The sequence below is a fragment of the Harpia harpyja genome, chromosome 21, assembly GCF_026419915.1.
Source record: "Harpia harpyja isolate bHarHar1 chromosome 21, bHarHar1 primary haplotype, whole genome shotgun sequence".
In the NCBI taxonomy this organism is placed as follows: Eukaryota; Metazoa; Chordata; class Aves; order Accipitriformes; family Accipitridae; genus Harpia; species Harpia harpyja.
In genome coordinates, this window is record NC_068960.1 from 301,968 (window position 1) to 328,663 (window position 26,696).

The 26,696-nt window shown below is 47.0% G+C and overlaps 1 protein-coding gene across 2 annotated transcripts; it reads right to left on the reverse strand.

Annotated features, from left to right (window-relative positions):
* IL21R (interleukin 21 receptor) lies at positions 1–26,682 on the reverse strand. 2 transcript variants are annotated; one of them, XM_052773129.1, is made up of 10 exons: positions 23,639–26,682; positions 23,061–23,151; positions 13,680–13,754; positions 10,340–10,445; positions 9,487–9,683; positions 7,988–8,139; positions 7,396–7,573; positions 6,134–6,230; positions 5,211–5,292; positions 1–2,086 (listed from the first exon to the last, which is right to left on the reverse strand). In XM_052773129.1, the coding sequence occupies exons 3-10, from the start codon at positions 13,732–13,734 to the stop codon at positions 1,172–1,174; spliced, it is 1,782 nt and encodes a 593-aa protein (XP_052629089.1). In that variant the 5' UTR covers positions 13,735–13,754; positions 23,061–23,151; positions 23,639–26,682; the 3' UTR covers positions 1–1,171. The 2 variants fall into 2 exon arrangements, with proteins under 2 accessions (XP_052629089.1, XP_052629088.1); XM_052773128.1 differs by lacking the exons at positions 23,061–23,151; positions 23,639–26,682 and adding an exon at positions 18,915–19,968.
* Positions 26,683–26,696: the final 14 nt, after the last annotated feature.

Sequence of the window (26,696 nt, forward strand, 5' to 3'; positions counted from 1 at the left end):
AGTTTATTGGTATCGCAGCAACAACAGATTATTACCACACTGGAAACATACACCATGCACCATAAAGGTTCTCTCATTATAAGATCTTCTGGAGCCAAGCAGCCCAGGGTTAGTAGCACTATGCCTACACAAGATGTAGGTCTCTACATTCAATATCAGTATTACAGTAACTTTTAAAGACAATTATCCTAAAAAACACAGAGATACAGAGACATCAGATAGAAACATATTCACAGTTACAGTGTAAATAGCAGTTTCATGGTTGTCTTTATTCGCTAGCAGAAATTGCTCAGACTTTGTGTTACTGACCTGTTAACTGCAGCAGACCGGGTCCAAGGCAGAAGATGGAGTTGCAGGCACATCCAGGTAGGACATTTCTGAAATTTCTGCATAGTTCTGAAAGCTGCTCAATGTTTCAGTTAATGTGCTTGGAAAATGCTGGGAGAGATGCTGATTCAGTAGAAAGCCCTGGTAGCAAGAGTTTCTCTGGAATTATGTGTGTTTTAAAGACTTTTCATTTGCAGACTCCACCTGGAAAGGCAAAGTCTTTCTGAAACCTTAGTTGTGTTTGGTCTCTTGGACACACAGTACTGTGATGATCATATGAGAATTGTTTTTGATCATGCCCCATGGACAGGGCTGGGACCCTCCAAAATTAACAAACTATTACAGCTGGGTTTAAAGAGCCAAAAATATTAGTAGGAACAATAACACCATCTGTGTTGTTTGGAAAGGGTAGGGGAACTTTAATGTAACAAACACACTTGCCATGGGTTATGCTTTCAAGATTCCATGTACATCCAAACTCTCAAATCATGTAAGAATACCAGGGAAAATAATTTAAAGTTTTGTACTCTTCATAAGGTTACTGTCAAAAAAATTTACACATCTACATACAGTTGCTTTTTCTGCCATTATAAGGGGGTTTGACCTAGGATTCTTAAAAAAAAAAAAAAAAAAAAGGAAAAAATCAATCATATCCAGTTTGAGACATTAACAAGATAAGTGGCAATAGAAATAGGCATATATTTCTACAGACCTAACAGTTTTCAGTTTTGTGCAATAGAGCTTACGCAAAGTATACTTTGTTTCTCTTCTGAATTTTGCTAAGGCTTTGCTCCTGGCACTGTATGGAAAAAGGCCCTACACTCTGCAAGGCAATATCAGGTCCTTAGTTTGTCTGTGTCCCATTGACAGGGCCATCAGAGCGACAGGAGACCCACTGCTTGACGTAGCTCCGTGGAAAGTCCTCCCCCTCCCTCTCAAGAGGGATGGATCCACAGTTGGTCTGACTGTTTTGCTCAAATTCACAGTCAACTGGACTCCCACAATCTGAGTCCACAAAGCCACTGTCGATAGTGTCCAAGTCTACGCAGATCATAGGGTAACTGTCACCAGGCCTTGCAATGTGAGGGAAGAAGTCATAGGAGCCTTCACTGTAGGAAACACTTTCGCCATCAGGAGAAGGTAGAGAACCTGGATTTTCCAAATCCCACTGATTAGGCTGCAAGCAAAGGGCTTCTAGGATGCTCCCCATCCCTCCTTCTAAAGCCCTTTCTACTTGCTGGTGGGCTGGGACACTTGTACTCCTCAGGTGGTCTGTGGACACAGAGCCCGAAGCAAGTATTTTGTCCTGCGTGCTCAGGTCAGCCAGATGCAAGTCACTGGATATCTTTCCATCTTCATCATCAACATTAACCTTGGGGTAACCAGTTTCTCCAGCACTATTATCTTCCTCGATGGTATGCTCATGTCCCCTGTACACACGGTTACAGTTGCACTGGCAGTTACAAGGTGTAAATTCATCAGCCACAGTCACAGTATCAATGGACAAATGCCCATATGACCGGTCCTGAGTCCCACTGCTGCTGTTCACACTAGACAGCAGAGACTGGCTATCCTGACCTGGGGCAGTCAGGCAAGACACACAGGGCCTGCAAGGCAGATCTTTTCTCAGCTCATGCAGCTCTTCCCGTGAGGTGCTGTTGGAAGGACGCATGGTGTAAACTTCTAGGACTTCTGGAAGGACTATTCCCCATTCAAATAAATCAAGGGTCATTTTCTTATGGGATGCACCAACCCACTTCTGCATAAAAGGATATACGGGGGTGGGGTGGGGGGGGGTGGGGAGGAGAGAGAGAGGTTAGTATCGTCAGGTTTGAGGTTCCACAGAAATGACCAAAGTTCTTATGCTTTTAGAGGCAAAGTCAAACTCCAAAATCACTGACTCCTCCAAAATAGCAGGGTATGAGATGCTGTTATTACCAGACACAGGCAGCTGCAGGCGAACTGACTCAAGTAGTTGAAAATAATTAGCTCTGAGAGGTTTGCACGACTTTGCAGTGTTCTCTGTGCTGCAAAGAATACCACTGCCCATAGCAGCATTTCTTTCTGCATCAGCCAGAGGTCCAAACCAAAGCCAGCAAGTGTCCCCTGCCCTCTTGTCCTGGACACTGCTTCTCTCAGGAAGGATGGTCAGCCTCTCCCTCTATGTGCTGCATCTGCATCCAACACACACGTAGTCCTGCTCTGTCCCTTCCCTCACCTCAGTTCCCTGGGAAGGGGGTCAGGGCAAGGCTTCTCCCAATCTCCTGTATGCAACCATGCCCCAGATGAGCCTTTCCTATCACAGTGAGAAGGAAGCAGGGAATGGAGACTTCAAAGAGCTGTAGCCACCACCTGCTGCAGATAACACTTACTCAGATGATTAGGGAGTGCCACACACTGAATCTTGCCCTTCTGTATCACCGTTAGTATTACATTCTGCCCTGTGCCATGCATTATCTCTAGATCACAAGCCCCTTGCATTCAGTCACATCTGGGAATAAAGGCACCTCTGGTTTCTCTGATCTAAGAACAGAGTAAAAGTTTTTTCTTTTTGAAGAAGTCACTGAATCAGACACTCAGATCACAGCAAACTTTAGGCATGTGCCACTAGTGAATGCCAGTAAGTCCTACTAGAGGATTCCGCAGTCCAGAGGGTGGGCACAGCACAGACTCAAGATTTGGTTCTGCTCCATCTGACACTTGCCTGATGGCTGAGCTGTGTCAAGGCTTTTCTAAGTGCACCGCTTTCTGCTGTGTATGAAATAGGTAACAATGATGAACTTCATAAACACTGTGAAGGCTTCTGACAGAGTGCTGCATGAGAGCTGGGTGTTGCCACAGCCTTCAGATTGCCTTAACTGTATCAGACTCCTGTCCCAAACTGCACTCACTGTAACTAGACATGAGCAAAGTATTTGGGAAGAGAACAGCTTGACACAGATTATTACCCTCTGACACAGAGCGTGGAAGAGTCTTCATTATGGCAGGAAGCACCACTATTTTAATTTATTTTTAACCTAAGCTACAAAGAACTAATTAAAGCTGTAACAGACAGAAAGGCACCTCAGGTGCAAAAGGCTATTTGAAGAAACAGCAGGAAATCTCTTTCTTAGAATTAAGCAGGCAGAATATTTCCTATTCCCTCTTGACAGTTCTTTGCAAATTCCCACCCAACATGAACCAAAAGACTCATGTACACACAAGAGTAAACAATGTTCCTCTGCTTTCCCTTCTCTTTTTATGTCTCAACTTTTCTTCTAACATTTTCACTGCTTCCTACTCAATCCAGGACTGTTGTCTGCAGAGCGTTACTGTTGTAATTTGCTGATCATTATTCACACACATAACGTAGCCACTTGCTTTGATGCTGACAGGATGCAACTGAATGAGCCCTACATCAATTAGTTTCTTGCCAGCCAAAAATGACAAGTCTGTTCACCTATTAGTGATGTCACCACATCCTCTTGACACCCCCTGCCTGTGCATGTTTTTCTGTGGCTGTGCGGGCAACTGCTGCTTTAATCTGCAAATTTATTAAGAACTCACTCAGCTTTAGCAACTGACACTCATTCCCTTCCCAGCAGCACTGAACAGCCTAACTAGAAACTACTGAGAATGTAATTCCCACAGAACAGAGAACCCCATGGCTTCACCCAGAGAGGAGCATGCCTCTCGGCATGCAGGGTGCTTTCCCTTCTGCTGTGAGCTCTAGCCCATGACTCTCAGGAATTCCCACACTGAGTCCACCTGGTCCTGGTTCCTTTTCCTGAGAGAAACCAGGGCCACCTGCCTCACAAGAGGATGCAAGTACCCCTCTGGTGGAGATATGGGAAGCCATAATAGGGCTGAAAGAGGAAGGCAGGGAGGGAGACAGTCACTGCAGGCTTCAGCTAGAACAGCACCCATCCAAGACTACTTGCTTAACCTAATTGCAAACATCAGCTATGCAGCAGTGGGAAAGTACATGAAGATCAGTAGGGCCCAGCTGGTGTCCCTCTCCCAGAGGGTCTAAGAAAAAGCAGAAACAAAAAGCAGACACTGAAGTGTCTCCAATCAGTGCTGCTGTAACAACAGGAACTTGTTCAAGAAAGAGGCAGTGATGTCTGCACTCACATGCCAGCAATTTTACAGTATGATAATGGCATTGTGAGTTGCTCTTCAGCTTAATACAATGATTATTTATGGATGCTCAATAGTCTTTTACTTTTGTATCCTGAGAACTCCAGCAAACTTTGCCATCTTTGCAAATCATTTTGTTACATGAGCAAATTTGACTGGTGTTAAATGGGAAGAGAATTTGGGAGGGCTAGGTAAAGTTACTCAAAGCCACTTCCTTCATAGTGAGGCAGCTGCACTGTACTATCACACAGCAGTTATTTGCCCCCAAAACTCTAGCCACCTTTCCAGGATGATACACCTAGCTATCGTCTGTAAGAGTGACTCTTCAGAGAGAACTACAAGGCTTAATGTTGAGCTCATGTCACTGCAGAGGCTGGAGTGAGAGATCTGGCTCTACACTGAAGTCTGCTCCATGGCCTTGATGGCAGCATGGGACTGGAGCTTTGGAAAAATCCCAGTTATTGTCCTGGCATCCCTTTGTCCACTCCCTTCAGGTTCCCAGGCTTCACAGATCACACATGAGCTCAGCTTGCCCACTGAGACAGCACCTACAGGGAATAAGCAGCACAAACATGACAAATGCCTTTGTGGCACAGAACAGACACTGGAGAGCTCTGGTCCTTATATGTGGAGCCATTTGGCATTCCATTGAGATAGATTCCCCCTCCCACTGCCCTGATGAGAATCCCTTGCCCAGGATAGCATGATGGACCGTTTAGTTTAACTTTGTCATGTGTTCCACTCGCTTGTGTAGCCATTTATACCTTGAAATCTCCATTATGCACCAGGTAAAGAGGTTTGAAAAAGGCAGCAGGGTCTGGGATGCAAGCCATCTTCTTCCACAAGCTGGAAGAGAAAAGAGAAAGGCTTTGGGGTTAAGCACACATTACAGATGCAAAGCAAGGCACCTCCAGATCCAATTCAAGCAGCTGAAACCACCTGCCCAGCCTCACAAGTTAGCAAGTGACTGAGGATCCAAGAATGCCTTGCACTGTCAGAGCCATCTAATGGCCTTTCTTGTGAGCCTCACAGGAGGTGGGGCCTCAGCCCTCAGGACTTGTGTGCACAATACTCACACTAAGGAAAGAGGTTCCAATTTTTTCCTTCCTGGAAAAGCACCAAGTGCTGGAAATGCTTTTTCCCCTCAAGATGGGCTGGCTCATGGCCTGCACCTACAGGCTAGAACTCTGCCCTATGCACTTTTTCTGTGGCCATGGGCTGTGCCAGCCCTGTTGCTGCACCAGCCCAGCACCCTCCTCTATGGCAGCATGCACCCCATCCCTCTACAAGGGCATGTAACACTCAAAAAAGGAAAGATGCCCCCAGATCTCATTGAGGGGCCTGCATCAGCTTTGGCAAGGGGCAGCCCAGCCCTGGCTACTGCTCCCATCTGGCAACCACAGAGCACAGACAGGACCAGGAGAACAGCCCAGGAGGCTGCGTGGCCCCTGCTCAGTCCCCATGTGCCATTGTCTTGTCCAAACCGGCTGAATGGCAGCAGAGCCCCAGAGAAAACAAAGCGCTCTTGGCAGTACACCAGCTGGAGACCATAGTTTGCTGGCCCTCACAGGTCCATAGCTGTGTCCATGAACGGATATACAAGATGCAAAGAAGGCTGCATGTGAACACCCCATCTTTAGTGAGACAGAATAGGTGCATTTACTCCAGCTTCCTGAAGCATTCTTACCTCCGCTGTTTGGCCAGAAAGGTTGTGATTGAGGCAGTGATGGCCACAACAACACCAAACAGCAGCAGCCATCCCATGCCTGCTGTTTGTGTCACTGCTGGAGAAAGAGACAGAGTCATTCACGCTCACCTTGCATTTCTATCCTGGTCAATAAGCAGGAGATGGTGAGGAGACACCCTCAATTTCTACCCCAGACTTTCTTAGGGACACTGAGGCTGTCACCTGAGGCCCAGCACTCCAGACATGAGGTCTGAATGAGGATGCTCAGACAATACTGCATCAATGAAAGGAGCAGTGCATCAGCTGCCCTATGGCCTAGGTGTACCACAGACTGACAGCCAACATGCTTGCGGCAGGACAACTCCCTGCTACAAAGACCCCTGCTGTTTGTGACGACTCCTGGTTTAAGAACACCTCCACAGATGATCCGTGAAGTGAAAACAGAGTGCAGCTGGCCAGAGACATGTGAAGAAAAGGTGTTGACTATACGAGTGTTTGTTGGCTGCTCTCCACCTGTGATGGAAAGGAGCACCTTTGAGACCCAGAACTCGGATAACCCTTAGCAAACAGATCCTGACCCTGCTGCCACAGCACCATGTAATGCTTCAGTTCAAGCTGCAGATCAGTGAGAGGAGGGGAGCTCAGTACATGCTGCTGACAACACAGTCATCCTGCCCTGCTCTATTTGAACAAAGACTCCCTATTTGCATAGTCTCTGTTGCACCACAACAAGCACCAGTGTACTTCTGTGCATACCTTACTGTGCACTAATAATGGCTACCAAACAAAACACCCATGCCCAGCACTGCCAAACATCAGAGTCCAGACATGGAACTTAGCCCTGAGAGCAGGATCCATTCTCCTCTCAGCTGAAGGCAATACTAAGCCCCAGTGGTGGAGGCATCTCTACTAGATCTCCCCCACTTCCAAAAGCTGCAAGCAGGACCCTGGACATTTGACACTGGAAAAGAAGCTAGAGGCTGCATTCCTGCTGTGGCACCCAAACCTACAGCCAGCCCCAACAAACCCTTTCCCCATGGGCCATGCTGTAAGGTGGGCTTTGCACCACTATGAGAAGGTCAATACAGACAGCACATATCAGCCCAGGCCTGGGGTTCATGTACTCAGTAAGCAAGCCAAACATGCCTGTCTTTACTAGACTATTTAGAGTTTGTTCCAATTAATTAGATTTGATTAGAATTCTGGAAGCATTCTCTGACACTGGAGCAACTGGAAGGGCAAGGAGAGCTGGTAGTGTGTACCAGCAGGGCTGGTTTTCAACATCAGCGGAGGACTCCATTCACTCCAAAATCCATGGTAGCCAGTGTCTTCTCGAGGTCTGGCTCTCACTTGGAACTCATACTCAGTGTTCATCTGGAGTTCCCATGGCAGGATCACCAGTGTCCGTTTATCTTCATGGACAGCTTTAGTCTTCCGAGTCTGTGAACGATTAAACACCAAATACTCAGGCCTGGACAGAACTGCTCCCACCTTAACCTCACTGCTGCACAGTGAGGAGCCCTGCAAAGTAAATCTCCTCTGCTTTCATGTTGTTTCCATAAGGCCATGCTCTGGCTGGCCAGTAGATGCATGGGGCCCTGGGGGATCCTTCCATGCGGGACAGCATGAGAAGCAAATGAACTATCAGCCTTCCCCACAGGTCTAGTACTTCTCAAACAGCTTCTGCTTCTCAATTCTTCTTTCAGTTTTGCCTCTATTCAGTCCAGACAAGCAAAGAGACACCTTTTCTAAACCATGAAAACCCTCCTTCCACACCATCACTCCTGTTCTGGTCACGCTGGCCTCCTCTTTGCTGGTACATGATAGTTGACAGTAAACGGACATCTCACTTACCTCCCAAGTGTCGGTCCTTCTCTTATAACGCAGCTGATATTCCAACTCCTCGTTCAAAAAGTAAAAAGGAGAGTTCTGGTAGATGGTTTCCCAGGAAATATTGTAACCCTCTGAGAACACAGCAGTCAGATTGAATGGAGGCTGTGGTTTGACTGGAAGACAGGATGGTGTTACGCTTCATAACATTACTGCAGACAAGAGGTGGCCCAGCATGGTATCAGTAATGCAGAGTGAGTAGGGAGCAAAACTGCCCCGGTAGGGGTGAGCCCTCCTACACAGGACATCATCAACAACATTCCTGCTTCTCAGGCTGAGCAGTCCTGAGCCACACACAGAACGTCACACCTCAGCACCATAGTGAAGTCAGACCCACATTTCTCTGAATATGTCTTCTGTCTGTCTCTGAACATCCTCATCACCTAAGGAGCAGGAGATAGCACAAGGGGCTAATACCTCCTGGGAGAGGTAAAGAATAGAGCACCTTGTTCTTCTCATGACATTGGAGGACTCTGTGTAGTCACGGTCACTTGCACAGTTAGGGAAATCCCCCTCAATGTGACAGAGACATCATGAAAAGCTGAGGCTAGTGGACACTGCATAAACCCAGTGCAAATCCCTGTGTCATAAGTGCCTAAAAAGCAAGCTTTTGCACCCCCTGCAGGGTGTTTTCTTATATTGAAAAGCAGTAATGCACAGACTCCAGCACTAGTCTGCAGGGTCTGTCACTGAGCTATGATCCTCTGTATGGAGACATCTAGGAGACATGAAAAGCACCAGCATCTATAGTCTGTCAGTGGGGGCAAGGGGCTTTCCTGAAATGTTATGGCATTTGTCAAAAAGATGACACTTCTTATGTAAAGTTTATTTTCATATGCCTGCATGGTACCTGTCTGCCTAGCTAACTGCCCCTTTTCTTCACAGTTTGCTGCACAACTCAGCACACACCAGCATTACACCAAATCAACTATATGATTGCACCCAGTCTTCCTGTCATGCAGAAGAGATGGTTAGAAATTGCCCCAGAAAGGGGAAGTGCCACCTCCATTGTGCCTGGGACACCTTGTGCCACCTACAATAATGTCATGTTAGTTCAGGTGTCTACTGCAAGAACCTCCTGGGACTCCTGTGATGACATTTGTGGTATCTGCAATTAAAGCAATTCCTTCCACCCTTTAGATTCTAGACAAGAGCAAACACTTGCATAGTCTAGGTATGAGGCTGGTCTAAGGTGGAAATTTATCACCTACTGCTTCACGGGTAAAAGGAATTTCCCCACAAAAAGGCTAGGGCCAAGCCAGCTCTAAGCTCAGCCTCAAGCATAAGTGTTTCTGTAGTTTACAATAGCAACAATAAGAGCACAGTGCTCTGTGTCGATGAGTGCACACCAAACACAGCCCCCCACCACTGGCTGCCACGCTTACTACTCCTTGCCCAGACTATCCTAGCAGATAGACATAAGGTCAGACAGCATTTATCAAATCCACCATTTTTGTACTTACTGTTCTCTGCCATATAAAAGCCTTTGGAAATCACATGCTGCCTATGAGCTATCTCTGTAACATCCACCTGGACTTTGATATCTGCCAGGAGTTCAGTCATGTCCACAGTGCACATGTACTGTGTGTGGCTGGTGTTCCTGGACAATTGCAGGAGACTGCAGGCAGCCACAGTATTTTCTGGATCTTCCTCAGGAACCCTAAAACCACCAAAACAAACAAACAAACAAGTCCACATCTACCACATGCTGTAGCTGGACTAATCTGTTGCTGAACCACCAGGCACAGGCATTAATAAGAAAAAAAGAGGCAACATGGTCAAATAAAAATTTAGCTTTGAACTTTGACAGATTTTTTTTTTTTTCCCCCCATTCTATTTGCTCAGCTTAACATCTTTGAGAGAAGTAGGAAAATGATGCTGAAGTGTTTGTGGAAAGGAAAGGTGCTCATCAGGGCTGTACAGCCCAGGATTGCACCCACTTCCTCACTGGGGCAGAACAGCAGCCATACGGGGCTTGGACAAGCTGTGTGAGCCCTGCCAGCACATGAGTGAAAGTCTATTGTTAACAGCAGCAAAGGGCAAGATATTCCCAGCGCAGGAGAGAAAACAATGCCAAGGAAGGCAGAGTCAGTGTAGCAGTCAGTGGCAAGCAGTACAGTCATTGGACAGAGGAACCAGGGATCCTTTGCTAGGGGAGAAGCCAGTTGATAACTGGAGTGTGAAGTACCAAGTAAAAAACAGCACGGCAGCAAGAACAAGAATTCTGCCTAACAAAGAGGACAGAAGGACACCGCTGTGCTATGGCCACGTTAAAAGTTCCTGCTGCTGCATTTTGCTCATCCTACTGAGACATACCATGTTGCAGTGAGGTTATATGAACTGGCATCCCAGTCATTTCTCAGGATACAGGACAGGGTCTGTACATAGTCCACAAAACAAGTGAGGTTTTCACAACACGTAGCTGTAGGTTTGGAAAGAGAAAACACAATATCAGCTTCATGATGAAGCAAGCGGGACCTTATATCAACACACACAGTCCTCAGGGCTCCCACTAAATCTGAAGGGAACAGACCACTCTGTGCCAGCCCCCTGCAAAGTCTCCAGTCTTGGAGCATAAGGTGTGTTTCATCTCTACAGGGAGGCAAGTCACTGACAGCAAGATAAGCGTCAAACAAAAACCTATTAAAAAAATGCTGTGGCAGCAAATGGCATGCCAAAATACCAGGAAACGCCCAAATTGTGACTGAGTTTTCAAACTTATCTCTGTCCCCTCTTACACAGTCACTACAGCAGAGTCACATATTATTTCTGCAAGAGTCCTAGCTTATGTCTCACATAAAAAGAGGCATGATTACCCAATCAGAAACAGCAGCATATTCAAACATTTTAATGATACCACTTCCTAAATTGAGTGCTGTTCTTTGCTAGTCGTTTTCTTTATGACATCTACACAGCACTTTGCACATGTAAAAAAAAAAAAGTGGTATTTTAGTAATTCTTCCTCTACCATTCTCTCTGCATACTATTTTCTACAGCTTGATATCTGCAGCATCAATACTTTTCATGTCCTGCTCCAGAGGCTCAGAATACGCTTTCATGGAATTTTGGCAAAAAAAATATTGCAGGTTTGTAGTTACTATAATTTCCATAAATCGTTCTCATACTAAAGTGATAGGCACAATTTATTAATCACTTAAACTGAAACAGACTTCTAAAGAGAACTTGAGAGGCAATTGTAGACTTTACGCTGGTCATTAAGAAAATTAGCTAATTTGAAAGTGGTGACAAAGCAGCATTTATGCTCTTCTAATTGTTCTGCAGAAGCTCTGCTCACGTATTAGGATCTGATATGTACTGTACAAAAGCACTGTTGTTCTGTGCATAACACACTTAAGTTATCTCCCTGGATTTCAAGGCAGGGAAGATGGCAGTACAGTGAGAAATGTCTGCATTTGCGAGTCCTCTTCTGACAGCATCTCAGGCTGACAAGAGCCACTGCTACTACACTAGGAGTAACTGAGTGAGGAAAGGCCTGTAGGAGATGCAGCATGCCATGCTGGTGCAAACCATGCCTACTGTAGCAACTATTCATCTCTTGCATGGACAGTATCACCCCTTTTTGATGGGAATAAAATTGTCATCATCTAGGGGAAGATCTCAAGGTTGTTACATCTATTTAAATCAAGCATGGGTCCTCCCCTACCAGCAGGGCTGCCCCCAGCCTGATGGGAACATGTTACTTCACAGCCATCAGGCACCCAAATCCTCTGATGCTAAGAGTTTTGCAAGTTCACCTCCCTTTTGTCATTCTGCTGCTTGCCTGGTTAGAGAAGCTGCACTCCCTGCTTCCTACCTTCCCTTTGTTGAACATGCTTTGCGTTCAGAAGAGTTGCTTGCCTAAGATGAAAGCAGACATACTTGATACGCTCAACAACCACAAAGCCCGATTTTACAGTTGAAGAGAATGCTGTAGAGAACAATCAAAATGGAATGCAGCCAAAGTGTGTATTGATGAACCAGAAACATCTGTTCCACCCTCCAGATCAAATGACAGCCCTCGCAAGCAAGTTGTCTCTGCATGTACAGTCACAATGCACAGCAGGCATGTCCAGTGGAGGGTGCAGCCTAATTCTAGGCCAGAGTAAGTTCAATTTTTCCCACTGACTTCACTCATCGCAAAAGTTTCTTCCTAGTCCTGTTGCATCAGAAGACACACTGCTCTCCCTACATGAACTCCGGGCAGCACTCTGATTTGCGTCCAAGACCCAGTGCTGCCGTGCCGCACCCCCCACCCCCCCCCCAAAGAGTGAGGATGGCAACAGAAGAAATTTGGGGATGCTTGCAACAGACCAGCCCCAAGCATGTACATATGCTTTATTAAACTGTGATTCAAATTATGTGGTTGTCACTTTGTTTCATTTTGACTTTTTCATTTCACACTGACTTCAGAATTTTGTTCTAAAATTTTTATTAAGTTTTAACTTTTCATTTTGAGCCCTCAGTAGGGTCTTCTAGAGGGCCCTGGTACAAACACTGTTTGTTCCAGAGTCCTGAACAACATACTTTTTCTCCCTTAGCCTAACTTTACTCTCCTACAAAAACAGGGTTATAAACCCCTTGCTTTCCTTTAGATAGGGCAGCAAGTATTAATAAGCATTGCTAACTAGCATTCTCCTGCACTACTATGTTAATCAGTCAAATGGACTACTATTCCTAGGTAGTTGGTAAGCTGCAAGTGTATCTTTGGGCAAGAACCTGTTAACAAAAAATTAAGAAGAGGACACCTTTTTTCTGGGAAGGGAATAATTAAGTGTCCTAAACCTAGTTAGATCTAGGATGAATTGTACATCCTTGGCAGCTTCAGAAACAAAAATCAAATACTTTTAACAGTAAGATCTAGTTTGGTCCAAACTGAAATTAGTACAGGGTAATTCCCTGTCTTGTGTTACACAAAATTCAGATCAGACATCACAATGGTCCTGTATGGCAGGAAGATATAACTCTGAATTTATCTTTTCTGCTAATTTAGGTTTGGAGCAGGTCCAATGCTCTGCCTAAAAGCAGCATCTAAAATGATAAACTTGCACCTGTTCCCTGCAGACACTGTCGTCACTGTCTTTTTCTGTCTAGCTGACCTGTTCAGAAAGTCAGCTCTGAGTCAGCTGAAGCTTACGTGGTGGGTAGGAACCAGCAAGAAAGGGGGACTGACTGTCTGCACAGTGCCATCCTGAGCAAAGGGGCTTAGACCAGGAGAGGTTCACTCCAATGTCCCTGGCTGGCCTGCCAACAGTGACCATAAGCCCTGGGGATATCCTGGTCTTGGCCACCAGAACCTTTCCTTTGGCAAAGTTTTTTTTTTTGGGGGGGTGGGAAATCCTACTCTAATGTCAACAGGAGATATTTCAATGCAAGGCAGGCACTACCTCTGCACTCTCCCCACTGTGGCTGCTCCCTGGAGTGGTATGCAGTCTGGCTGAGCTCTGCCCAGCTCTGCACCTTCTTGTGTCTGTCCTCCACTGCCCATGGAGCCTCTTCTGTAACTCGTTATCCCAGGGAACCGTCTCCGCGGTACCCTATCTTGTGCTTGTTGTCCCATGGCAACCTTGTGCCATGCACTCTCCGCAGAGCCTGCGTCAATGGCCACCAAGATAAATCCTGTGGGTGTACAGCCCAAAAGAGATATCTGGGAACTTACTGTACTGGAATAAAAGGAAGAAGGAAATACTCTGGAGCCACAGTTTGTTCCTCATGTTGGTTCTGACTGGATGTCCTGGGCAGGGGGGGGAAAAAACAAAACAAAACACAAACAACAAACCCAAACATTAAGAAAAAAATAAACAAACAATTGAAAATTCAGCTCAGTCATCTACTCATATGTTGAGGGTTGAGGTAGAATTAATCTTGCTTTCATTTAAACGTCTAAAAGTAAAGTGCCTAATTTAGGCAAGTCATCTCAGCTCTCCTGTGTGTACCTACTCCATGGGCTAAGGGGGGGATGACTAACAGCCCTGCCAGCTGGCCATAAACCAGGTCAGCGAAATCTCCGCTCCTTGCCAGCAGCATGTGCACAGAGAAAGCAAAGTGACTGCAGCCTCAGTCCATCCATGCAACAGGAAGACACTTGGGGTAAGTGCTAACCCATTTTTTATTCATGAGTTTCCTGCAACCAGAAATGGCTTGCAACTAGGAGAAGTAACATTGCCGTGGCTTAGACATCTGTACAGTGAGTTAGTCAAATAGAGTCTGAATGTCACTGTGGGTCTGTATGAGCAAGGCTTGTGAGAACTCATTGATTTGGCCTACCCATGGTTAATTAAGTATGGAATATAGTTAAGGGACTCCAGGAAGGCAGACCAGACAAAAAATAACAGCCTCCCACATGGCACAGAAGAGAATGATGTACAGCAGTCACTTCTGGGGAAGGCTGTACTGATGCAGCTTGGTGAAGAGAACCTACAGGAAAGCCTTCAGAGAAGAGGACAGCAGGATGTTTACAACAATATGAGGAAACAGCATGACATACAAATGACTGCTCAGCCCACAGCCCCTGCTCCAAGACCAGGACCTCAAGGCACATAACACATTAAGTCTGTGTTTTCACAGTATTTGACATTTGTAGAAACACACAGATGTGCACAGAAAGACTTAAAATGAGCTCCCTGCAGAGTATTGGCTGTTGATACCTGTTGGTACAGATTTCAGCACTGTTTTCTCAAGCTATTCTGAAATGGCCTAGGCTGCCTGGGGACAAGGCTTTGGAGAAACAACCTGTATTATTTTTGGGACATACTTGTGTTGGCAGTAAGTTGCAAGGAGGCACAGAGAGCAGGGAAGGCCCGTATACCATACTACAGAGCAGCAGCATTGTCAGTGACTGGACACAGAGGAGTGTCTCTGTAGAGACCCAGAACTCTGCAAACGCCCCTGCACTAGATTGCAGAGACACCTGTGAAAGTGATATGGGTGAAGACTGGGCAACAAGCTGCAGCCACCAAAAGATACCCAGAGCTCCTGGGAGGGCCTGGTGCAGGTCATAGAATCATTTGGGTTGGAGGGGACCTTTAAAGGTCTTCTAGTCCAACCCCCCCCCCCCCGCAATGAGCAGGAACATCTTCAACTAGATCAGGTTGCTCAGAGCCCCATCCAGCCTCCACGGATGGGGCACCTACCACATCTCTGGGCAACCTATGCCAGTGTCTCACCACCCTCACAGTAAAGAATTTCTTCCTTATACCTGGTCTGAGTCTACCCTCTTCTAGTTTAAAACCATTACCCCTTGTCCTATTGCTACAGGCCCTACTAAAAACTTTGTCCTCATCTTTCTTATGAGACCGCTTTAAGTACTGAAAGGCCACAATAAGGTCTCCCCAGAGCTTTCTCTTCTCCAGGCTGAACAACCGCAACTCTCAGCCTTTCTTCATAGCAGAGGTGTTCCAGCCCTCTGATCATTTTTGTGTCCCTCCTCTGGACCTGCTCCAACAGGTCCATGTCTTTCTTGTGCTGAGGACCCCAGAGCTGGATGCAGTACTGCAGGTGGGCTCTCACCAGAGCGGACTAAAGGGGCAGAATCCCCACCCTTGACCTGCTGGCCACGCTGCTTTTGATGCTGCCCAGGATATGGTTGGCTTTCTGGGCTGCGAGTACACATTGCCAGCTCACATCCAGCTTTTCATCCACCAGTACCCCCAAGTCCTTCTTGGCAGGGCTACTCTTAATCCCTTCATCCCCCAGTCTATAGTGATACTGGGGGTTGCCCTGACCCAGAGGCAGGACCCAGGTCCTGGAGTACCTGTGCCTCCCCTCCCCCCCACCAGCAGCAAACAGTCAGTCAGCAGAGAGAATGCCAGTGAGGCCTCTCCCACTTGGGGAACATTTGTGGTATTTAAAAATTTCCCAGGTTTACTCAAATAATGAAAGCAAAATAAATTTAGCAGCCACCAAAAAGCCCCTGCAGCCCCACATGAGCTCAGAGACTTGCTCTCAAGGCACCACAGTGTGCAGATGAGATCAGCAAGGTTCACTCAGGAGGTGCCACAAGCACTTCATGGCTGCAGCACCTCAGCCCTGGGGTGAGAGCAGCCATGTTGCTGCTGCCCCTCCTTTCCTGCCAAACGTATCCTGCAGATGAAGCACATGCTCCAGCTCATTAAGGAGCCCCAGGCTTATTACTTACCCTGCTAGTATCCCTTGCCTGCTGCGAGTGGCAGGAAGAAACTCTTTCCCCACACTCCAGCCCTTCTTTCTGCATCATACATTTCCTCGAGGAAACATCTTTTCTTGACCTCTCTGGTCCCAGTTCTCCAAGTTTTCTCTGTATAATAAATATTGTCATTACCACTATTTCTGGTGGTGCAGTCCCTGATTACTAAGACACAGCCCACTGTCTAACCCTACCTTGTGGTCCCACTCATCCTTCCACTGCTCTGCTCCAAATTCTCCTTCCTTTGAGGAAGGCACCCTGTTATCCTGCCATCTGAAGCCTGCTCACCTGACTTCATGCTAAGACTGGCTGCACCATGAAGACAGATGCCCTCAAGATGGGCAGTCTCCTGATGCAGCATCTGCTCGTGACTTCCTAGCAGAGGCACCTGTTCCTTCCAGCACATTTAATAAAAGAGCTGTGCCAAATGAACTGGCCACCAGCCCTAGAGACATGATACATGTGATGGTCCACTGCCTTTTTAAATTGTCCTTCTCCCTGCGAAATACCTAGAACCTGTTGTTGCTGGGCTCAGAATATTCAGGGGTCCCCCAGCTTAGCATGCCAACAACCTGCCCAAACGGGCCTGTTCCCGCTCTGAGAGAGCGCACAGTCCCCAGGGTTGTTGCTGTTCTTCCTCAGGCCTTCATGCCCTCTCACTGACTGTAACCCAGCACACACCCTGAACCTGCAGGACAGACTAGTGCCATCTAGTACTGTGCCCAGCTGCAGAAGCCCATCTCAGCATCACTTTGCTTTGTGACTGTCACACTCCACAGTCTTGGCCACCCTGTAAGGCCAAAAAAGGCAACTTGCTGCCTCTTCTTCAGCAGAGAAAGGAAGGGTTGGGCCCTCAGAGAGCTCTGCAGACCCACTGCTTGTTTCAGAATCCAACTGGCAATGCCCCCAATGTTTTATGTTCATGATATTTCTGTAGCTCCCTCATTTTACCCCCATTCCTGCCTAAATGGACAGAGCAATGCAAGGGAAGTCTTCGCTGCTTTTAGCTACTGGACTGTGGTTTCTTTACAGTGCCTTCCCTATTTTCCTTCCTCTGCTCAGAGAACAGTACCATCAATCCAATGGGACAGGAAGGACTGAAAAGGAAAAAGTCAAAGCAACAAGCCCAAGCAGCTCATCAGGAAGATGTCTTATGGAGGTATCAGAGGCTCCCATTACACACTGGAGAGAGGTTAACATACAAGGTTGTAATCTAGAAGGAAGCTTCCTGAATAAAAGCACAGTAGCAAAAATAAGACAGAAAAGCAGTAGGATCTGCTAACACAGGTGAAGCAACGAGACAATACTTCCTCACTTGGGACTCCACTGCCCCATCTCTTACCCTTGCCAGTCCCCACAGATTAGTCCAATGCTTACCTCCTTCACTCCTTACACAGTTCTCCTACCTCAGTGTCATGGGGAAGGACTGCTACCTTTGAGAGCATCAGTGCTACGTGTGTGGCTGTGCTTCAGGTTGTTATGACAAGACATGGATGTGTGTGCAGAAGAGCTAGGAAAGATGCAGCTCTGCAGCAGTGTCTCTGTGGTCTTTGATGGCTGGAAGACCTCATGGCTTCACAGAGATGTACAGCAGCCCCTGTTCTGAAGCTTCCTCCAGTCAAGCCCTCTGCAAGCTTCAAACCCAGTCTATGATTAAGACCCCCACCTTTCCTACATCCCTCCATTTGTTACACCCCTCCCATTTGCTTCCATCTGTCAGCACCCTGCTCATGTGATTGTTCACTTGGAGGGAAGAATGGCAGCAGGCAATGAGCAGAGGCAGGAACTTATTCCCTGTCTGGCAGTAGAAAAGTCATAGAATGGTTTGGGTTGGAAGTGACCATAAAGATCATCTAGTTCCAACCCCCCTGCCATGGGCAGGGACACCTTCCACTAGACCAGGTTGCTCAAAGCCCCATCCAACCTGGCCTTGAGTCCTTTCTACCACCTCATTTCAATTTCTCTGTCTGTGAAATGGGGACTCTGAGACAGCTTCATGCATCCTTGAAACACAGGTACTTAATTCTTAAAAAATGTCAAGCATTGTACAGCTGCTAAGCACCATTGCTGCAAACTCTGTAGTATCCTAGGGAACAGTGTGCAAGAGCGCAGTAATAAAGCTGATTAGCCATTCATATAGGTGTGCACATGTAAATGATGCTACAAGGTTTTAATATACAGAGAATAGGAAATAGGACCAATACAGACACAGACATTTACAAAGATTATTTCTGTTAATGATCTGAAAATATGGTGCTATATGCTGCCAAAGATGGATGCAGTCTAAGCTCACAATTTGCAGTGTCTCCAGGAAATACATGCACTTACAAAACTTCCACAAAAAAAAAAAAACAAACCACCAAAACTAATTAAAGAACTCAGTTTAATAAAAAAAAATATCTGGTATTTCCAAGCATGAGAAAATAAATGTCATAGCTACACCCAAGCTAAGAAGAGTGGAAGTCTCTCAGTCTACCAGTTATATGCAAACACAAGCTTTCTTCTTGAAAAAAAAAAAAAAAATCATTATCAATGTACACTGCCATCTAATAACAAAGCTAAAGCAACAGGGAGACAGAATGATTCTCTAGCTGTCTGGTAGAGGCCAACAGCAATGACAGCAGGGGCACAAGGGCCACGTCAGCTATAAAAAAGATTTACAGTGAAGTTGCAGATATCAAGCAGTAACAAACTAGCAGCAGGGAAAATTAGTGGAAACAGAGATATTACCTTGCCCCATCCTTTCAGCTGTCCATTTCAGCCCTCCACTTCCATGGCCAGCCTGGCTAAATCATTACTGTGACTGCAGACACTGCATGCACAGGAGCTGGAAAGCAGGTGGATCCTGTAGGCACTGAGTAAGAGTAAAGCCCACTTGTGCACAACCAAGGGCTGTAGTGTATTGGAATACACAGTGATAAATGGTGGTTGACGTCACCACTGTATCAGTATTACTGTGCCGATAGAAGGATGTGGTGAGCAGAGGAGGCAACGAATTCGGGTCCAGACACCCACGCAACATTTATTACTGTATTGCTCTGCTCTCTTACTCTTATGTGAGAAAAAGGTGGGAGAGCAGATAAAAACTCAAAAGCCTCAGATCTAAAGGTCATAGTGGGGCTGGTGGAGTTAGAGCCTTGAAGTGGGGAGACATCAATGTCAAGGCATTAAATGGTTAAGCCTAACTATATAGTACAGCGTGTACCACATCGGAGACAGCCAAGTACCACTGCACTCTGCTTCCACCTGTCCCCAAAACAGTCCCTGGGACCAGGGCAACAGCACCAATCCTCAGACCACAGGCAGGGAGGTGGTCTGGCTCCTGCATAAGTGGAGGGGCTCACCCCTACCCTGATCTCATGCCTACAGCTTGTGTCTGGGCTGGGGCTCTGCAGATTGAAAGGCTGACACTGAGGGAGGGTAGGTCAACTCACCTCCACATACCTTAAAAGGGGCTGCAAGGAGCCCAATTAATGCTCCTTGTGTCCTTGGGCAAGAGGGAAAGGAGCAGCACTACGAAGGGGACTTGGCACACACAGCGTAGCTTGGCAGTAGGAGGGTCAAGAACAAGGAGGTGGAATAACCCAAGGAGACTGCAGCAGTGAAGCAGGCACAAAGCAGCTGGGTGCAGGGTAGGCAGCCTCTATGTTCAGCCCCAAGACCTGCTGAGCTGAAGAGCCCACTGCCCCTACTGCACAGCAAGAAGAGAGGCGAAGGCTTGGCACAGCACAGCACAACCCAGCCAGCCTGCCTGGGGCAGCAGATGCACAGCCAGTAGGGGCCAGCTCTTACCCAGACCTCAGGGCTCTTCAGATAGCTCTAAGGGAAATTACAGATATGGGAGAGCCATGGCTGGTCAGTATAAGTACAATACATTTTTACAGTAGCTAAAGAACAAAGTAAATCTCATCCCTCATCTAGGCAAGGATGCAGCAATTGCAGGCCACAGAGGGCATAAGATTGTCAGAAGATGCTCAAGGCAGTAGGTCCCAGCTCCATATTCAGTAGCATCTCTCTCTCTCATGTATGGGTAAGACATTTGAAAAATAATCAGGAGCTTACTGCTTCCAGCATACGTAACATCTGTTTGAAAAGTAGAAATCCAGACTTAAAAGGCTGCTGATCCCAGTCTGGAGCGATGAATACACAGCCATGAGGAAACTGCTAATAACAGTGCAAAAAAGTGCAGCTCTGGTTTCTCTGCTGATATATAAGCAGGAACAAGGTGAGGTGTCGCTATGTCAGGGGATGTTCCCAGGAGATTGTAAGGATGTTAACAACATGCCGGAGTTTTTATGAAAGGAAGTCGAGTATTCTGGGCCATAAAGCAGGCCAGCAGGTCTAAACCAAAATTATTAGAAAAGCTAACATGGGATTCAGTTAATATACAGCAAAAGGCTAATAACACAGGGTAAACGCACCCTAAGCAGTTATACAGAAAATAGTGCAACAAATGATTTTTCATTTTTCATGAGTTAAGTTTGAGAAAAACAGGCATTTAGGTGCAATATGTTTAAATTTATAAAGCAGTTGGTCTTAGAGTACCACCAGCATTCTTGTTTTAAAAATTAGCTCTGTAATACCAAATGCATATTATTATATGTTTTAAAAGTGGTGTGACCTGTGCCTGCCAGACTATCACTCTTTGGACTGATCACACATGCTCTCCCTTCCCTCCTTCCTCTGCACAAATAATGGTGCTAGCACAACTTGGTGAGTCCTGTGTAACCATGGAGCAAAAGCTGCACCGCTGTCCTGGTCTGCTATCCTCACAAGAGAAAGGTATTACTAACTGCCTGGGAAATGCCTAGCTTAGCTGCTGAGCCTAATTGACCCTGTGCTATCCCAGCACCCAGCAGGGACAATCTCCACAACCCATAGGCAGCATCAGCTGAGACAAGTCTTTTCGAGAAGCTTGGGCCTGACACCATGCCTGTAAGTGACCACAAAGCATGCAGAAGGAAGAGCTGGTCTCTCTTACAGGGACTCCACTCCAAACACAACAAGGAACCGCTGTTGGGCTAAGTAATGGGATCTTCTCCATGCATGTTACAACAGTGCACGACCAGCACATGGGCCAGTCCAGTTACCAGAAACTACCTGGCAAGCATAGTCAATAGCCACCTGTCCTGGCCTGAATGGTCCAAAACATCTGTATTTCGCAGGGTGAGTCAGGGGCATGGAGGTATTTACTGTAGAGACAAGGAAAGAGAGGTAGGACTGCAGGTATGTAATGAGCCCTAGGAAAGGGCATCAGTGGCAGTTGGAACTTCCTTTTCTAAGACAGTTTATTTTAATTTAAGTAATTTTATCCTTCACTGACTGCCAGAATTCAGATGTGTACAGTTTCCCTTCTGTGATGCTCACTGCTGGTAAAGCATAAAGCCAAGAGAAGCATTAAGGGCCTGGCAGAAGGCTGAAATAGCTCATCATGCATGGATGTGTTGAAACTTAAAGACTGACTCTTCTGTCATCTAGCACTGCGCCTATACATGTGTGTATGTGCAAGTACATGCATGTGCACATGTGAAACTGTGCTAGTGCTGCAATGTGAAGAGCAATAAGTAGCCTTGCCCCTGCAGAGCAAAAGCTTAACATATGCCTAGCTCTTCAATCCTGGTAAGCCCAGCACAGTGTGACCCACCAGATCTCTCTCAGTGACCAAGAGGGACTGTATCCACCATATCCAGCCTGGGAGGAGCCATGATGTAGGTAGGACACACATGCAAGATCTCTAGGAGCCCTGATACTTGTTGCCACCTGGAGCACAGTACGTATATACACCTCCTGCATGGAACAGAGCAAGTCAGTGTGCAGTGACCATCTCCAAGAGCACGCAGTTCTAGAGCTACTCTGTGCTGCTCAGTGGGCACTGACTCCTCTACACCTGAGGTTCCACAGCACTTCAGGGCAGCTGAATCCAGCAACCAAGATAAAGCACTTGGAGACCTGAAGCAGTTAAATTGCCATGGATTTATGTTGATTCGATGTAAGAGGCAACTACTTTCATCCAGCTGTAATCTCAGCCCAGCCTGCAGTGGCAATATTCACCAAGAAGCATGACGGGCACACCAGGGAAGGCTTCATAGATTCTGCTATCGATGATCCAAAAGCATTTTGCGATGACTGGAAGAAGGTCAACATCTGTATGTATTTATCAGCCAGAATAAATATACACAGAGGAAATAACAATCAGTGCTGACAATTCCTTTCTCTAGAAGGGAGAATTAGTGATACTTGCAGTTATCAAGTTCACGATGTGGGGAAAAATCCCCACACAAACAATACTACCTCTATATTTTCTTCCTGTCACAATGGAATTGAAACAATACCCTCAGCATCGTCAAAGATACAGACCTGGTGTAACTCTAAGGTCAAAGGCACCTTTACTGGCTGGTGACATTTAGGAGGAAGATAATCATACATTACGATAAGTAATGAGTAAAAAATGGCAGAACAGCTGAGATATGAGTAACAGTGTTCTACTGGAAGAGAAAGCAATAGAAGAAACCACCTCAAAGCTCAGGAAATGGGTAAAACATGAATGAGCCAAGCAGAAAGCAGAGGTGTTAGTCAGCAAAGCAGCAGGTTGAAAAACAAGCCCCCCAGCTAGCAGCCTGTGAGCTGACACAGGATACTGCACAGAGGAGGAAGGAGTGCATTGCTTTTGGTCTGGGGAATGCTGAGTGCCACATACAGAGACCCCAGCGCCCTGCCCTCCTGCCTCCCTTTTGCCTTTGCCAGTTGCCTCTTTGTAGCCACCAACATTGGTCTCAGCCTCGTTTTCCCCAGTATACATCAAGTCTGAACCCATTCTGCATGAAGGCTGTAGCAGAAGGACATTGTTTTGGCTCCTGCCAGAGGAAAAGGGCTTACCTTCACAGAGCTCTGACTGTGTACGTCTTGCTCACACAGAGGGGATCGCACAGAGGTTCATATCTTCTCTTGGGAAATCACCAGACACATGCTGGTAAGCAGAAACAGGAATGACTGTGCCTGTGAACTCACCCTGACCATCTGGAACAGAAACCTACAGCTCTGCTCAGGCTCAAGCCCACCACCCTCATCTGCACCATGCAAAATGTGCCCAGAGCATCTCCCCAGATGCCTTACTACACTGTAAATACTCAGCCCACAGGAAAGCATGCTCTCCCCAAGACAGCCTCCACACCACACCCCTCTGAGAGCCTAGAATCCTTTGGATAGCCCACAGGCAGTACTCTCCCTCCATAGACTTGTCAAAGCCCTGCCCCACAGCTGGTTTCCTGCAGCTTTACAAACTAAGCATCAGCCTTTTCTTGTCTGTTCAGCTGATGTCCCCCATTCTCTTCACCCTTCCTGGTGATAGCAGCCATTCTCAGACTGGTCCCAGGTCACTCCTACGTTTGTGCTTCCAAAGAGCACTGAGTCTGCATGGGTTCAGCAAGTCCATCACACATTCCCACAGCACTCACCTGAGTCAGCAGTGCTAGCAGAACTCACGGCTCCTTTCATGCAGGTTGGCAGAAACTGACCCATCTAGAGCCAACATCCATCAGCTCACCCCCAGATCTCTGCTCACAAGGATGCACAAAGACCAGAACTCTGCTGCTGGCATACAACTATTTATGGCAAGAGCGTCACCTGAGCCTCTTGGATCCTTGTTTTACCACAGCTGTCAAAAATCAGCATGCCCCACCCATGCTGCCCGGCCACAAGCTTTTACAGCAGGCCTTCCACACCTGGGGCTGGGTGCAGCAATTGAGTGTGCCTTGGACAGCTTCTGGCATCTCTAATAGGGTGAGAAAACACACTAGCTATTTTCAACTTCTGACCGTGGAAGTATTTTCAAAGCAAAAGCTAATGGCTCACATTGCATGCTGCCTCCACGTGGCAAGCGGTGAGCTGCAGGAGATGATCGCATGGCAGACCACAGACTCCAGCAGCACTGCTGGCTCCATCCCAAACCCACAGAACATGCAGTGCTAACGCAGTTAGTGGCTTCTCACATCACTGGCAGGGATGTACCGTGTCTTCAGGAGAAAAGGCGGGATGGTGGTGCAGGATGGACAAACAGGCAGAGTTATGAGAAGCACCTTGAAACATGTTGGGGCATATTAGCAACATTGGAGATAAACAGGATTTTCACAGAAACAGATTGCTCCAAAGTAACCAATGTTTCCAAAAATTCAAAATACATTTCTGCATAGAGAAGCCAAAAGGTTTTGTGAGAGTTTCTTGGGGCGGTCCAAGTTTTGTGAAGCTGTGGCTTTGCTATGATGCTGGTAGGAGTTCATTGTAAGGTGGCAGAAGGCAGGAGCCTGTTTTGTTTGAGGCTAAAAAGGCCAAAAGGTGGGGTTATTGGCTCTACTAGAGCACAGGGACTAATGTGATGAAATTGTGTCGCATCGGCGTATCTGCATCCAAATCAGCACTGGTAAATATTTACAGTGCTCAGCAAGAAGAGAAGGATTCTGAAGGTTGTTCCTACAAAATGTCGGGCCGGGGGATTCCATGCTCCACAGTGGCTTTGGTTGTGGTGTGAGGCTCTTGCTCGAACAAGGAAGCTGCTTGGATCCCCTGGTTGTTGTTCTGTGACCAGCTCTGCATAGCCTAGTTTCCACACTCCCTACCCTGCCACTGTGCATGTGCGGATGTTGGAAAGTGATGTGCTAGGAGCAGCAAGAAGCTAAAACAATGGCAGATAACATGCAAAAGAGAGACAATATGGACAGCAGTTGAATGTGTTGGTCCTTCACACTCGGGAGCACAGCTGGAGGTTTTTAAGACAAGTCATAAGAACAGCAAAGGTGGCCTGACCAGAAGTGGGAAGAATCCCTGATCCTTCCGGACGAGTGTCTGTTGCAGGACCCCAGCACCGCTCAGAACGAAGCCAGGGAATAGGCAGCACATGCTAAACTATGGGTCCTAATTCCTGCCCTTGTGGAGGAAAGAAGGCACTTGATGGCTTTGTTGCCTCCCTCATGTTGTGGAGGAGCATACTGTGTGCTTCTGGAGCACCTCGGCTAGGCAGCGGGGGAGCACCCCACCCAGCAATGAACAGCTCTGCATAACCTTCAAGTCCAGAGCCTGCCAGACAGCCTCTGCTGGCTACTCACCAAGGGCCAAGAGCACTAACTCCAGGGCCAACCACGGCCAGTGCAGGCCTGGTTCTCACAGCAGCTCTCTACAGCATCAAGACATAAACTGGGGACTGGTTACAACCCTGAGCCAGGTGTGGAAATTCTACCCCCAGAAGGCAGTCCAGTGCTTTCTCACCCTGTTACAATTCTTGTTGCTGTGTGGGTGGCTCACTGCAAGTGAAACCAGCAGTGGCTGAGCTGGGGAGAAGCAGCCAACCTCAAACTCTTCAGCTTATGGCAAATTCCCCCATGTCTAAGAGCTGGGGAAACAGCAGCAAGTAGGAAAGTCCCAGTGCTGCGTTAGTCACCGACGTGGTAACCTTCAAGCAGAGGACAAACACCACACTGCTGCGAATACCCTGCTCTTATACAATGGAGCACAGACAGGACCATGGAAGCAACTGATCCATCACTGAACTGGGACAGGATCTTCTTAGGATGCCTGCCACACTCTACGGACTGGGGCAGGTCTAGCACAGTCATCCCTCTATCAAAGACAGGCTGTCGGTCACAGGCTGGTACTATACCAACTCTTGTCATTACAATTGCCTCTCTGCATTCAGAATACAGAATTTTATGTCTCCTGCACAGATGGTCAGTTTTGTAGAAAGTATTCTAAGAGCAAAAGAAGAAGAAAACAGCTGCTCCTTCCCCCTGTGCAGCTGAATGTGCCACAGCAGTCAGTTCCCCACTCTGTTCATCTAGGGCTGCAGCCAGTTTTTCTTCTCTTTTCATCTTGCAGTCTTGCTGGAGGGGTAGAAGGCGACTGTGTGGAAATTTCCATGTTGTAGAAAGCCACAGAAGGGACACGGTGGAAGCAGGACAGCACAAGGGACAAACAGAGCAAAGCACCTTTGGCCAGAGTACAGCAGAGATGTGAAGTTCCTCTCAACATTGCTTTCTCAGCTTGTCAAAGGAATGAGAATAGTCAGGACTTAGCAAACCAGTGGTGCTGCTGATGGCTATTACTAGGTACTCCAGGAAAACACACCGAGGTACAGCAATTTAGTAAGCTTTAACATTGGTTATGTGTGTTAGTGAGGTACCTGGAAAGTGCCCTCTTCCTCACTTGGCTGGTTTTTTCCTTTGTTTTGGAGCAACCTGGTTTGACAGACAATAGTCCTGCAGCTGAAAACCAGACCAGTTCATTGGTCTCATTGCTCTCATTGTCAGCAAGTTCATACTGAGCTGTTGCTTGGCTTCCGACCTCATCACCACAGTTTAGTCAGAGGGGCCTTGAGGGTTGCGTGCCGTGGCTGTAACATCTGATGAAAAGCTGACAGCATGACATGGCTGCCTCAGTCATAGCAGTGTGGTGAAAAAAATTAAAATTCTGGGTAACGCGTGATTGTGATACATCACCATGTGGGAGCCTGGGGCTGACCTTGTA